The sequence below is a fragment of the Heteronotia binoei genome, chromosome 1 (genome assembly GCF_032191835.1).
Source record: "Heteronotia binoei isolate CCM8104 ecotype False Entrance Well chromosome 1, APGP_CSIRO_Hbin_v1, whole genome shotgun sequence".
Lineage (NCBI taxonomy): Eukaryota > Metazoa > Chordata > Lepidosauria > Squamata > Gekkonidae > Heteronotia > Heteronotia binoei.
Genome location: NC_083223.1, coordinates 159,977,617 through 159,990,718, shown reverse-complemented (window position 1 = coordinate 159,990,718; position 13,102 = coordinate 159,977,617). Strand labels below are relative to the sequence as shown.

At 47.4% G+C, this 13,102-nt stretch overlaps 1 protein-coding gene across 4 annotated transcripts in view; it reads right to left on the bottom strand.

Annotated features, from left to right (window-relative positions):
• RYR2 (ryanodine receptor 2) overlaps nt 1–13,102 on the bottom strand; it is a 757,628-nt gene that overhangs the window by 149,677 nt on the left and 594,849 nt on the right. For all 4 annotated transcript variants that reach the window (XM_060243352.1, XM_060243324.1, XM_060243334.1 and 1 more), the window contains 3 exons: nt 12,014–12,106; nt 10,241–10,411; nt 5,656–5,715 (listed from right to left, as the gene is read on the bottom strand). In XM_060243352.1, coding sequence (XP_060099335.1) covers nt 5,656–5,715; nt 10,241–10,411; nt 12,014–12,106 — 324 coding nt within the window. The remainder of the gene's footprint in view (nt 1–5,655; nt 5,716–10,240; nt 10,412–12,013; nt 12,107–13,102) is intronic.

The following is a 13,102-nucleotide window of genomic DNA, read 5'->3' as shown; positions in this document are numbered from 1 at the left end:
GTCTTCCATTCGTCTCCGGGCCGTATGCGCACCAAATTGTACGCTCCACGGAGGTCCAGCTTGGTGTAGATTTGGGCCCCCTTTAGGCGATCCAAGAGTTCAGGGATCAGTGGTAGAGGGTACCGGTCGCGGATGGTGATCTTGTTCAGGGCCCGGTAGTCATTGCACAGCCGGAGCTCCCCACTTTTCTTCTTCACGAAGAGCACTGGAGCAGATAGGGGAGAGGTTGAGGGTCGGATGAATCCGCGTTTCAGGTTCTTGTCCAGGAAGTCTCGCAGAGCTGCCAACTCCGGCTCCGACATTGGGTACAGACGCCCCACCGGGAGTGGTGCCCCAGGTACCAAATCAATGGCACAGTCGTAGGGCCGGTGAGGGGGAAGCTGATCAGCTCCTGTCTCTTCGAAGACATCAGCAAAGTCCACATACTTCTGAGGGAGCTGAGGACCACCACTCGGGATGCCAGCTGCTAGAGTGGTGGGAGGAGTCAGATGGGGGCATGGGTCTCGGAAGCGTAGTTCCTGCTGGGCCCAGTCCACGATGGGGTTGTGCAGCTTCAGCCAGGAAAGGCCTAGAATCAGCGGGAAGCGAGGCATGCGGGCGACGTCAAACCGCAGCTGTTCTTGGTGCTGCTGGACGTGGAAGGTGATGGGACAGGTCTCCTGGGTGACGGGGCCAGAACGGAGGAGGCGCCCGTCAATAGCCTCCACCAGCGACGGAATCCCTTTTGTCTGCACAGGGATCTGGTGCTGCTTCACAAAGGCGGCATCTATAAAACAGTGGGCCGCTCCCGAGTCCAGCATGGCATACACGAACAGCCAGCGTTCGTCAGGCAGACGGAGTTTGACTGGTAGCAGGAATGGCCCTGGGGTATCAGCCCGCTGTTCGGAGGACCCAGCTAGTCGCCCCAGGCTGGGGGGTCCACTTACGCCTGGGGCTGCCCTTTTGGCGGCGGTGGCAGCGAAGGTCCAGGTATCCGATGCTTAGCAGGGCAGCCAGAGGCATAGTGGCCTGCCGTGCCGCAGTAGAGGCACAGATTCTGCGTGCGGCGTCTGGTCTTTTCCTCTGGGGTCAGGCGGGGTCGAGCAGCTCCAAGCTGCATAGGCTCATCCTTGGTGCTGGTACTAGCTGGGGACGGGCGAGGAGCCAGGTAGCACGGCTCAGGGAGCTGGCGCCCTCTGGTCTTGGCTTGGCGGCGACTTTCCAGGCGGCCATCGATGCGGAGGCAGAGGGTGATAAGTTCTTGGAGCGTGGGTGGCTGCTCCACCCTGGCCAGTTCATCCAGGACCTCCTCTGCCAACCCCTCAGTAAACTGGTCCATCTGGGCAGCCTCATTCCACGCCAAGTCCTGGGTCAGGAGCTTGAATTCAGTGGCATATTGAGCCACTGAGGAGTTGCCTTGTTTCAGTGCCCTGATCTTCCGGTTGGCTGTGGCTGCTTGGACTGGGTTTGAGAAAGCAGCAGACAGGTGGGCCTCAAACCCCTGGTAATCAGTCAGTAGGGGAGAGGACGCGACCAGTAAGGGTGTGGCCCATTTGGCCGCCTGCCCCTTTAACAGACTGATGACGAAACACACCTTGGTTTTGTCATTGAGGAAGTCCCGTGCTCTCAGTTCAAAGTACAGCCGACACTGTGCTAGGAAGGCAGGAAATTCTTCCACGGCACCCCCAAATCTGTCAGGTGGGGGAACTGGGCACTTGGCTGGAGCACTGGCCGCAGGTTGTTGCTGCAAGTGCACTACTGCCTGTGTTAGCTGCTGTACCTGGGCTTGGAGCGCAGCCAGTAGTTCTGTGGTTTCACTTGCTTCAGCATCCATCCTGTGGAGTGGGTGTTTGTCGGTGGAAGCAATCTGTCACGGCTGGGGCCGGGTCAGGCAAAGTCCAGAGGCAGTCCGAGGTCTGTAGCCAGTAAGCAGGAGGGTCCGAGGCGCCAAATCCGAATCACTGTAGAAGTATCGCAGGTCCGAGGTCCAGAAGCCGAGGTCAGGGAGTCCAGAAGTCCAAAGCCAAAGTCAGGGAGTCAGGAACCAAAGTCAAGCCGGAGTGGATGCTAGAATGTCAGGGAGATGACTAGTTGCTTCCACAAAGCTTCCTCCCAAAGCCCACAGCTATATAGCCCTCTGCTGGCTGTTGCCCGTTTGGGCTAATTGCTGGCTCAGGGAGGCAGCCAGGATCCTGTTACCACTCAAGCATCCTTGCTCTTAGAAGGGCCAGAATCCTCTCAGAACTCAGGGCTCAGGGAGCGTCTTGCTTGTGAGCGTGCCGCCCTCCTCCGATCCCTGAGGTCCTGCCGGAGGCGGTCACGCACACGAGCCACCCGAGAGGGCGAGGCAGGGGGGCTGGGATCTTCTCCAGCAGGAGGCAGGGGCACTGGTGCAGGTGGCAGGGGCACAGTTTCCTCATCAGACTCAACTTCCTCTGAAGGGTCCCCAGCACCCATGACAGCTGAATCCACCAAAGAGAGCCTGCAATCTGACTGTTGGAACATTAAAAGTGGATGTAGCCAGCTAGGCTTTATTTTCCAACAGAGACCAAACTTATAAGGATCAATATGTGCTGGATATAAATACTTTAGTAATTAATCCAGAGAATCCAAAAATACAACTGAAAACTTTTTCAGATCTCGATTACCTTACAATATCAAGAGTCCTTCAACACTCTAGCTCGGCTGGATGGATGAAAAAAAAGTCACTTTTCCTAGATTTCAGAGAGGCCTGTATCTCATGTGTGCTGCAAGAGCTATGCCAGGAAAGAAAGTTACCAGATCTCCCCTCCCCCTTGACTCAGGTCTGCCAATGTATTGATTTACCCAATTAGAGTTTACCAACACTGGTTAATATGCATATTGACACCTAATCTCTGGCTGGAGAAGTTTCTCCATCCTGCTATCTAATTCATTGGTGTCTGTTTTAGGTCAATTAGCATTTCTAAGAAGCTGAGGTTGTAAAGTCATTACATCACTGACTTTGCAGCTCAGAGGGAAAATCACACATAGACTTTATCACCCCATTCGTGCCTTTGAAGTCCCAAGTCCTGTGTTGTTTGGGGGGGGGGGGGGCTCAAGCTCCTGAACCCCCATGAATTTTATGCCTATGCTGCTCAGATGTGCGGCACTGAGGCATGCCAGCTAACAGTCAGAGAATGCTTGCACATTTTTAAATAAAGTTTATTTTAAAAATGCACAAGAAACAAATCCCACTGAATAAAGAAAGAAAAGAGTGGGCTGATCTGGAAGCAAAACTTCGGCACCTCAAATTTCCAGATGGCTCTCATTTTAATATAACATCAAAGGTAAAGAGGAGGGGGAATGGATCTTCCTTGTTTCACGGCACCCAGCTCCAGAAAGTGTGTCTATGTACTCTTGTGGAGGAGGGGGATTGCTCTCACAACCCTTAAGTCAGACATAATGCAGCCCAAGTGGCCAGCCTTCCTCTTTCAACTACACGCTTCCTCTGCTTCCCTGAAGATCAAATGAGAAGTTGCTTTGTTCTTCAAGGGCAACAAGAGAGGGGGGGCAGAGCTACATGGCTGGCGAGTGGGAGTAGGTGAGACAGTCTGGGAGCCAGGCAGAAATGCCCCTACTGCCCCTTTTGCCTGCCCGAGAGTTGGGTGGAGGAAAGGGGGCACTCCCGGCTGCCTCCCTTGCATGGGAAACAGCCTGGGATCCAGGCAGAAGTGCCCCCATGGCCCCTTTCACCTGCCCGAGAGTCAGGCAGACGAAAGGGGCCATGCAGCCTCGCTCCCAGCTGCCTTCCTGACACAGGAAACAGCCCGGGAGCCAGGCAGAAGCACCCCCATGGTCCCTTTTGCCCACCCAAGAGTCAGGCGGACAAAAAGGGTCATGCAGCCTCACTCCCAGCTGCCTTCCTGACACAGGAAACAGCCTGGGAGCCAGACAGAAGTGCCCCCATGGCCTCTTTCGCCCACTTGAGAATCAGGCGGATGATAGGGGCTGTGTGACCATGCTTCCAGTTGCTTCCCTTGCAGGGGAAACAGCCCGGGAGCTAGGCAGAAATGCCCCATGGCCCCTTTTGTCTGCCTGAGAGTCAGGCAGATGAAAGGGGCCTTGTGACCTCACTCCCAGCTGCCTCCCTTGTAGGGGAAACAGCCTGGGAGCCAGGCAGAAGCACCCAATGGTCCCTTTCACCCACTCAAAACTTGGATGGACCAATGGGGGGGGGTGGAGGTGTGGGAGCGGTCTGGGGGAGCAAAACCCCCAGGGCTGCCCCTTCTGTGAAGCAGCAGCCACACTACTTCTGAGAAAATAATCTGCCTGCCTTACAGCAGCAGAGGATTCCTTAAAAAAAAAAAATCACACGCACTGCACAGTAGCCCAGCCAGCCAGTGCTGTTGAGGGAAGCTGGGGTTTTTGTGTGTGTGTGTTGGAGGGGTGGAGGGAAGGCAGTGGGAGCCAGTTGCCCCACAGCAGTGCAGCTCTGTTGCCCTTCAAGGGCTTCCCAGGCCAGTGCTGTCAAGGAAGGCTGGGGTGTTTGTGTGCATTTGTGTGTGTGTTGGGGGAGGGCATCTAGGGCTCTCACCATGCCACATCACAGCAAGCACATCAGGGGGAGGGATGAAGGGCATGATCACCAGGATAGGGGTGTGATAAATCACCCTGAATGTAAGAATTCTGCTCACACAGCCCTTGTTTGAGAGGCAAATCAAAACAGGGAAACCTCAGAAAAGAAGTGTTCAGAAAACCCAGATTGCTGGTTGGAAAACCCAGGTCAAATGCTAGATCCGGATCTGCATGTGGGGAATTTCTTGCACACTCTGAATTACTTTTTCAGCCTGCTCCCTGCTAAGTGACTGTTCAGAATCACCCACTGACTGAAGAAGCCATCAGGCCACAACTGCATCCTCCAAATCTTTGTTAAAAGATCAGAGCAAAGGACTTAGAAGTCAAGGTCAAATTATGGCCAGAAAATGACATATCTCCTCCCAATCCCTCCATCAACCAGGAGGGGAAAAGAAGGTCTAATTTTACAAGGCAAAAGAAACTGACAGTTAATTAGCATTCACAAAGACAATTCTTTCAGTTGATTCAAAAATCCGGATTCTTCACAGCATAAGTGGAGCTACACTCAATATTGGGCATCTTTTCAGACCTGTTGCAGCCTTCTGTGGCCCTGCCCCCCCCCCCACCCCATCAGAATAGTGCTCCTGCAGGTTACTGGAATCCCCAAGAACATAATGGGGACCAAAGTGGTTGGTAGGAACTAGTGAAAATTGCCCTTTCTTCTCTTCTTGTAGCAGGAGAGCCTTCCATGAGTGGAGCAGAAGTATAGGATCCAAGGAAAGTATGTGACCAAAATATAAACACAGTCTTCTATGATGAGTGAAATATGACATACGTTAGGTTCTATGAATTACTAAGCAACCAATAACATGATGTGATTCAGAAGTATTTTTTATTTTTATTTATTTATTTAAGATTTATATCCCGCCCTTCCCACAAGTGGCTCAGGGCGGCTGAGTAGCAGACAATATCCTTAAAAAGACATGGAACTAGCAACAGCAACAATAAACACAAGGTAAAGGACAAGAGAAATTACAATTTACAAAAAAGGCAGAGTACAGAGTGGGTATCTAAACACCAGAAGCAGTCTGGTGTTATTAAAAATAAAATCTAAAGCAAACATCATATTATTAAAATTACCTTGCCCTGTAAATGAAGGTTATTGCGAATAATATCTCGAACTTCATCCTCTGTGTCTTTCTGTCAAAAAATATTCATAATGTGTCGATAAAGGGCAATGAGGCCTTTTTGGCTGATCTGAGGCATGGGTTGGAACATGTTCTGTTTAGTGGGGGGTCAGTTGCCTAAGCAGAGGCTTGGCGCTGTCCTTGGTGGTTTTACCGTTGGGAACATGTTCTTTTGGGGGCATTTGGTGAGCTCACATGGCAACGCACCTTTGGGGGTGTAAGGCGCCCCTGGGGGACCTAAGCTGCACGGCTCAAGGTTGGCTCCAGGGAGCCTGGTGATCCAGTCAATAGGGAGTGGTCCACAGCCCAGGCTGCATGGCTCGGGTGAGGGTGGAGATCAGTGGACTGGATCTAGTGCCTGGCTGGCCGGGTTTGAGCCGTTGGTCGGCTCACTCCCGGGGCCCGGGGCTCGCCCTGTTTTCAGGTTGAGGAGGTGGTCTGTGTTAAGAAGGACCCCTGGCTCAACCTGGCCCCATGTTTTCCCATTGCCGTTAATTTAAATAAAGTGGCCCTTTATCCCATATTGTTGTCTGTCTCGTTATTCCAAATGGGGGGGGGGGCAATAAACACAAGGTAAAGGACAAGAGAAATTACAACTTACAAAAAAGGCAGAGTACAGCGTGGGTATCTAAACACCAGAAGCAGTCTGGTGTTATTAAAAATAAAATCTAAAGCAAACATCATATTATTAAAATTACCTTGCCCTGTAAATGAAGGTTATTGCGAATAATATCTCGAACTTCATCCTCTGTATCTTTCTGTCAAAAAATATTCATAATGTTAGATATATTATATGCAGTTGCCTTTCCTGCATGTGCAGTACAGAAAAGAATAATATTATGCAATAGATTTGTTGTATTAGTACATATCTAATAGCAACTATACAGAATTGCAAGCTTCTAAACCTGGGTTAGCCAACATGCTTAACGTAAGAGCCACATAAAATAAACATCATATGTTTGAAAGCCGCAAGACATGGAGGGAGGGAAGCAAATAGATGGGGGAGGAGAGGTAGAAAGAAAGCAATTTTAATTTTAAATGCATTCTCCAAGCCACAGGACGCCTTGGAGAAATGATTTACTGAGCAAAATGCCATCTCTAAGCCAGCCAACAGGGCAATGGGGGCTTTGAGAGCTGCACAAAATGCATGAAAGAGCTGCATGTAGCTCCTGAGCTGCAGTTTGGCCACCCCAGTTCTAAACAATAGTTGCAAGATAATATAAGCCACATTAAAAATCTTGTACTTTAACCTTATTCTATTAATATATGTCTGTTGTCAAGAAACAAACTTTTTATTTCCTCGTAGTCAATAAACATTATAAAATATACAATATATGGCCAGCTAGCCTACTTATAATAAATAAATAAATAAATAAATAAATAAATAAATAAATAAATAAATAATTTTTTTATTTATACCCCGCCCTCCCCACCGAGGCAGGCTCAGGGCGGCTTACAGGACATGGCAAAAGCCATGTTAAAACAATAAAACAAGATAATACAATTCAATACAATTAACAATTAAGTATTTAAATAATCCAAAAACAGTCTAAAAATATAATCGAATAGTGCTACTATCTCAGTTATATTAATGATGGCGTGATGTTTATTCCAAGTTCCATCTTAGAAGGCTAGCTGGAAGATGGCGGTTTTGCACGCCCTACGGAATTGGCTAAGATCCCGTAGGGCCTGCACCTCTTCTGGCAGCTGGTTCCACCATTGGGGTGCCTTTATAGAGAAGGCCTGTTCTCTAGTTGTTTTTAATTTGGCCTCCTTTGGCCCAGGTACTTCCAGAAGGTTTTGTGAGCTGGATCGTAGTGCTCTCTGGGGAACATATGGAGAGAGGCGGTCCCTAAGGTAGGCAGGTTCTCGGCCATATAGGGCTTTAAAGGTAATAACCAGCACCTTGTAACGAACTCGGTATTCAATTGGCAGCCAATGCAGCTCCCGCAGCCTAGGCTGCACATGTTCCCACTGGGGTAGGCCCAATAGCAGTCTGGCTGCTGCATTCTGCACTAGCTGCAGTTTCCGATTTTGGCACATGGGCAGCCCCATGTAGAGGGCATTACAGTAGTCCAGCCTCGAGGTGACCGTTGCATGGATCACTATTGCCAGGTCATTGCGTTCCAGGAAGGGAGCCAACTGCCTCACCCGCCTAAGATGAAAGAAGGCGGATTTGGCAGTGGCTGCTATCTGGGCCTCCATTGTCAAGGAAGACTCCAGTAGCACTCCCAAGCTCCTGACCCTGCGCACTGGTACCAGTGATGCACCGTCAAAAGCTGGAAGGGAGATCCCTCCCTCTGGACCACCGTGCCCTAGGCAAAGGATCTCTGTCTTCGCTGGATTCAATTTCAGCCCACTCGACCTAATCCAATCTGCCACAGCTTGCAACACCCGGTCCAAATTTGTAGGGACATCAGCAGCTCGGCCGCCCATCAATAGATAGAGCATACTGGTGACAACCCAGCCCATATCTCCGGGCAATCTGGGCAAGGGGGCACATGTAGATGTTAAATAACATCGGGGAGAGAACTTCCCCCTGAGGCACCCCACAATCAAGTAGGTGTCTCTGGGACAGCTCTCCCCCAATCACCACCCTTTGTCCCCGGCCCTCCAGGAAAGAGGAAAGCCAAAGCAAGGCGAACCCCTGAATCCCAGCGAGGCGGCGGGTCAGCAGCCAGTGGTCGACCATATTGAACGTAGTTGAAAGGTCTAACAACAGCAATACCGCCGCACCGCCTCAGTCCAGATGTCGCCGGAGATCATCCATGAGGGCGACCAACACTGTCTCTGTCCCATGGCCCGGGTGGAAGCCGGACTGGAATGGATCTAAAGTGGAAGCGTCATCCAGGAACCTCTGTAGCTGCAACGCCACAGCCCTCTCTATGACTTTGCCCAGAAAGGGCAAGTTTGAGATCGGCTGGAAATGAGCCAATTCGGCTGGGTCTGATGTAGCTTTTTTCAGGAGGGGGCGGACCACTGCCTCTTTTAGAGGGGTTGGAAAAGAACCCTCCGAAAGAGATCTATTTATGATGTCCTGTATAGGACATCTCAGCTCCTCCTGGCAAGCTTTAATTAGCCAGGAGGGGCACGGGTCCAGATCGCAAGTTGTTGGGCGTGCAGTAGAGAGGATTCTGTCAACTTCCTCTAGGCCGAGCGGGTCGAAACGGTCCAGAGTCAAACCAGAAGACAGGCATGGAGCCTCAAGTTCACAAACTGTATCTAATATGGCAGGGCAGTCGTGGCGGAGCGACTGGACTTTGTCTGAAAAAAATTTCGCAAATGCCTCACAGCCTATCTCTAATTCCTTAACATTTGGTTTGCCTTGTGGCAATGTAGTAAGGTTCTGAATTGTCCTAAACAAGGTCGCAGAGGGTGTCGAGGTGCGATCTCATCAATGGCCCTGGAGATCCGGCTATGCCAGGTCTCAACCAGGTCATCGAGGGAATCACCAGAGGGCCAGGGATCCCGCAGAGCCATTTGGAACCGTTCCGGATCCATCTGGTTCCGCGGGCGAGCCATAATGTGCTCGTCGCCTAGACAGGTTTGGCGTGGAGCGTCCACATGAGCCCTGAGGGCGAGGTGGTCCGACCATGGCACCGCTTCTGCAATTATATCGTCCACCATAACCCCGGCCGCAATAGTGCAATCCTAAACAGTCTTCAATAGACATAGAAGGGTGTAATTCTAGATGTAAGACTGCACTGATATTCACTGAGATTTCTCCCCATTCACTCTTGAATTATAATACTGAATTAAGCCTTGAAGATGCTCCAGCCAGTTGTGGAGATTTATCAGCTTTTGCTGATATACTCAAATGTACTCAACCCATGTAGTTTGAGTTTTAGCTCCGTCCGTGGCCATATTTGCGTGGAAATTGGCAGGACTGGCTCAATGAGGGAAACTGAGTCAGTTTCCTCCAGCAGCTGATGTAGGGGCAAGTGAGACAGAAGCTTTATGCAACCTTATAACCCACCTGCTGCAGGAGACTCTGACAAGATAACCTTCCCACAGGCCCTTTTAAAATTGGCACACACAAGACACATATGTAATATTAAGGAGGTGGCTTATGGCCTTTGGGCACAAGGATCTCCTTGAATATATGCTTGAGATCTGCGTATCATAAGTTTATATAAATCCTCTTTACCTCTGTTCTCCATTTCAAAAAGCAGTTCAAGAAGCTGCACCTGAAGTGTATAAATTTTCATGATTCCTTCATCTCACAAGAGTTCTGCCACCATTTTTGTTTGTCTGTTGCCAGTGTAACCCAAACAGTGGTTAATTTTTCACAGCAGTAAGTAATCTTGTGAGAGTTCAGGAAACAGTACAGAGTATCCATAACCTCCTCCCTCTGCTCCCATGGCTGTTCTGAATTAAAAAAAAAAATCACAGATCCATTTAACAAACATTTTTTGTCACTCCTACCTAAGCCATTAGAAAGAGACAAATTAAACAGTCTACTCAACACCTATGTGGAAACAGTGGAACCTCAGTTCTATGTCCACCAACATACAGAAATATCTATGTACTTAACCTACCATACTTAATCTGTTTTTTGCCAGTGAAATTAATTCTTGGTCACCAGGTGCACAAATATTTAGCCCCACAGGTAACAGTCTTTTCAATGCTGCCACAATAAGAGAGGTCTGTGTTGAGTAGCGGTCACCTTTCCGCTTCATTTTTTTCCTTTCCTGATCAGAAACAGCTGCCTGTAATATGGAAGAAACAATCCTTGTTCAAATATCTGTAAAATAGGAAAAACAGTCGCGTATCTCACAGGGATGTTGAGTCAAACAATGGGGAAAATATACACAATTCAAAAAGCCAAGAGCATTTTGCAAATTAAATGCTTTTCATCAATAATTATGAGACACAGGAGAATTAAGATATTATGTGACCATGCTTTTCATCATTATCTTCTTTATAACCTCACCACCTCCCTTCCATCTGATCTACCTGCACAAGCTACATAAAAGCCACATGTACTGAGTATGACAATAAGAAGTGGAATAGGGTGAACTTGAGTGGAAAAGCTGGTTGGTTCTCTCCTTGCAAATATTTTGCAACAGATTTTAAAGTTCTCATTCTCACCTCCTGTATTTACTATTACAATAATCTTTCCATTCACAAATGTGTTGCATGTTCCTCCTATGGCCTTTAGTAAGACTACAATTTACAGCAAGTAGCTGGGGAAGACAGAGGCAAAAGAAGAAGGGGACGGCAAAAGATGAGAGGCTGGACAGCATTACTGATGTAACAAACACGAATTTGAGCAGGCTTCGGAGGATGGTGGAAGACAGGAGGGCCTGGAGTGACTTTGTCCATGGGATCGCAAAGAGTCAGACTCGACTGTGCGACTGAACAACAATATACCAATAGAAGAACAGATTAATACTTTAAAGTGTTTGTTTCTGTCATTTCAAAAACAAAAGAATTAAAATTAATGAGAAACAAGTTATCTGACCTTATGTAACTATAAATGGCATAATTAACAAGCTATCCAAGGATGGAGCAAGAACTCAAACTCAGTGCCTGCAGCCTAATGCAAAAGCACAGCCACCAATGACTTTCTTAGACGTGGCTTTCAAGTTCATCAAAGCTTTAGTCATTGTTGCACCACTTTCATGTCAGGGAAGGGATACTATTGTTACAAAAGTTGTGGTCAGCAAATATCTTCAGTTCCATATAACTTACATAAAGGCAGCTGCATCCAAAGTACCTGAGAACAGCTAAATCGTATGGTTCTGTGCAGAAACAAATGGATACCAAAACACAGAACTGGCACAGCCACCATAGGATTCAAATTCCATGCTAACCAGAAGGTCAGTACACAATTTCATGTGTGCCATGGAAGAAAAGCTGCATTTAATATACTGGTTTGAAGTAACCAACAATACTTTTTAAAAGGTTTATAATCAGGTATTTGATTTTCCAATAAACACAGCTTTGTATATTTTGGATATAGTTGCACTTAACTGGAGAGTTCACTGTTGGCAATGTAGCTTTCAAAGTAAAATAGTTCATAAGACAGAGAATTATATTAACGCAATCTAGTACCAGCCTACGTTATTTCAACTCTGCATAATATTTTGACTGTTTGATTGTTAGGTACCCACTTCTGACTAGGAGTCTGTGCAAATCAAAATACACCTAATGAAAATATCCCCAGCAACTCTGAGAAAACTAAAGAGTGTGGAATTTAAGGATATTTTCTTCTATGGCAGAAAAATAATTAATCCAAAGATTTGTTTTGCTGCCCACATTGTTTTTAGCAAAGAACCGGGATATATAACTTCTGTAAATATTAGTACCTTGGACATCTTGGACTTTGTGTCAGTAATAAGGAAAGACATGTTGTTAATTTCATTCTGCACAACAAAGTTCTGTTCTTCCCTTTTAAAATTCTGAAATGTGTAAAGAACATTATGGTCAAAACATTCTTTAGACAAACTAAAAAGTAGGTTAAATATATGATGCATTATTTAAACAACAAAAAGTAGATTTATGAGAATTCATATTTTAATTAATCTGCCTACGCAGTCCTTCCAAGGACCTGTTAGGATAATATACAGTCCTGTATACGACGAATATTCAGTATGCTAGCCTTGCTTCAGTTACTAGAAGTTCATACAGTTGTACATAATGTCTGAATGGGGTCAAAACTTGGCCAACCCTAGACAAAACTGTTGTCTTAGCAATGCTCTTGGTTGTTTTACTTCTATGGCAGAAAAATAAACCACTAAAGAATAACCCGCTACTGTCTTAAACTAGACTACCCAGCCTCTATGGACAAGTCTCTGTTTTGTTCCTGCAAAATAAAGCCTTCATTTTGTTAAGCTCCCCCTCCCCAACATCTCAGAGCAGAACCAGCTTCCTTCTTGTTTTGCATTATGCCAGCACATTGGTTTCAGGCTGTTACAGTCCAATTCAGCAGAGGAAGCAGAACTACACTTAATTTAATTATAGAATAGTCACTCCTGAAGAGAACACTCGTTTCAGTCAGTGCGTGGTCATCATATTACTTAATCAAGGATCCCAAGCATTAATCTTAAATTAATCTTTAATCTTAATTAAACCTGCCAGTAATCCCCAGCCCTAAGACTGTTCAACTGTCCTCAACCAGAGCCAGGGCTTTTTTGGCCCTGATTTCAACCAGGTGGGACACTCTTCCATATGAGATCCGGGTCCTATGGGACTTGATGCAATTCCACAGGGCCTGTAGAACAGAGCTGTTTCACCACACATGGTTGAGGACGGCAACAGGATTTCCATCAGAAGTGGCCTCCTCCTCCTTCTCTCCTGTTCCACCCTCCTTCCCCCTCCAACTATCAGGCAGTTTAGGTTTTAGACATTCACACCATCAGTTGTGTAATATATCTGATCATTTCTACTGTTTATTT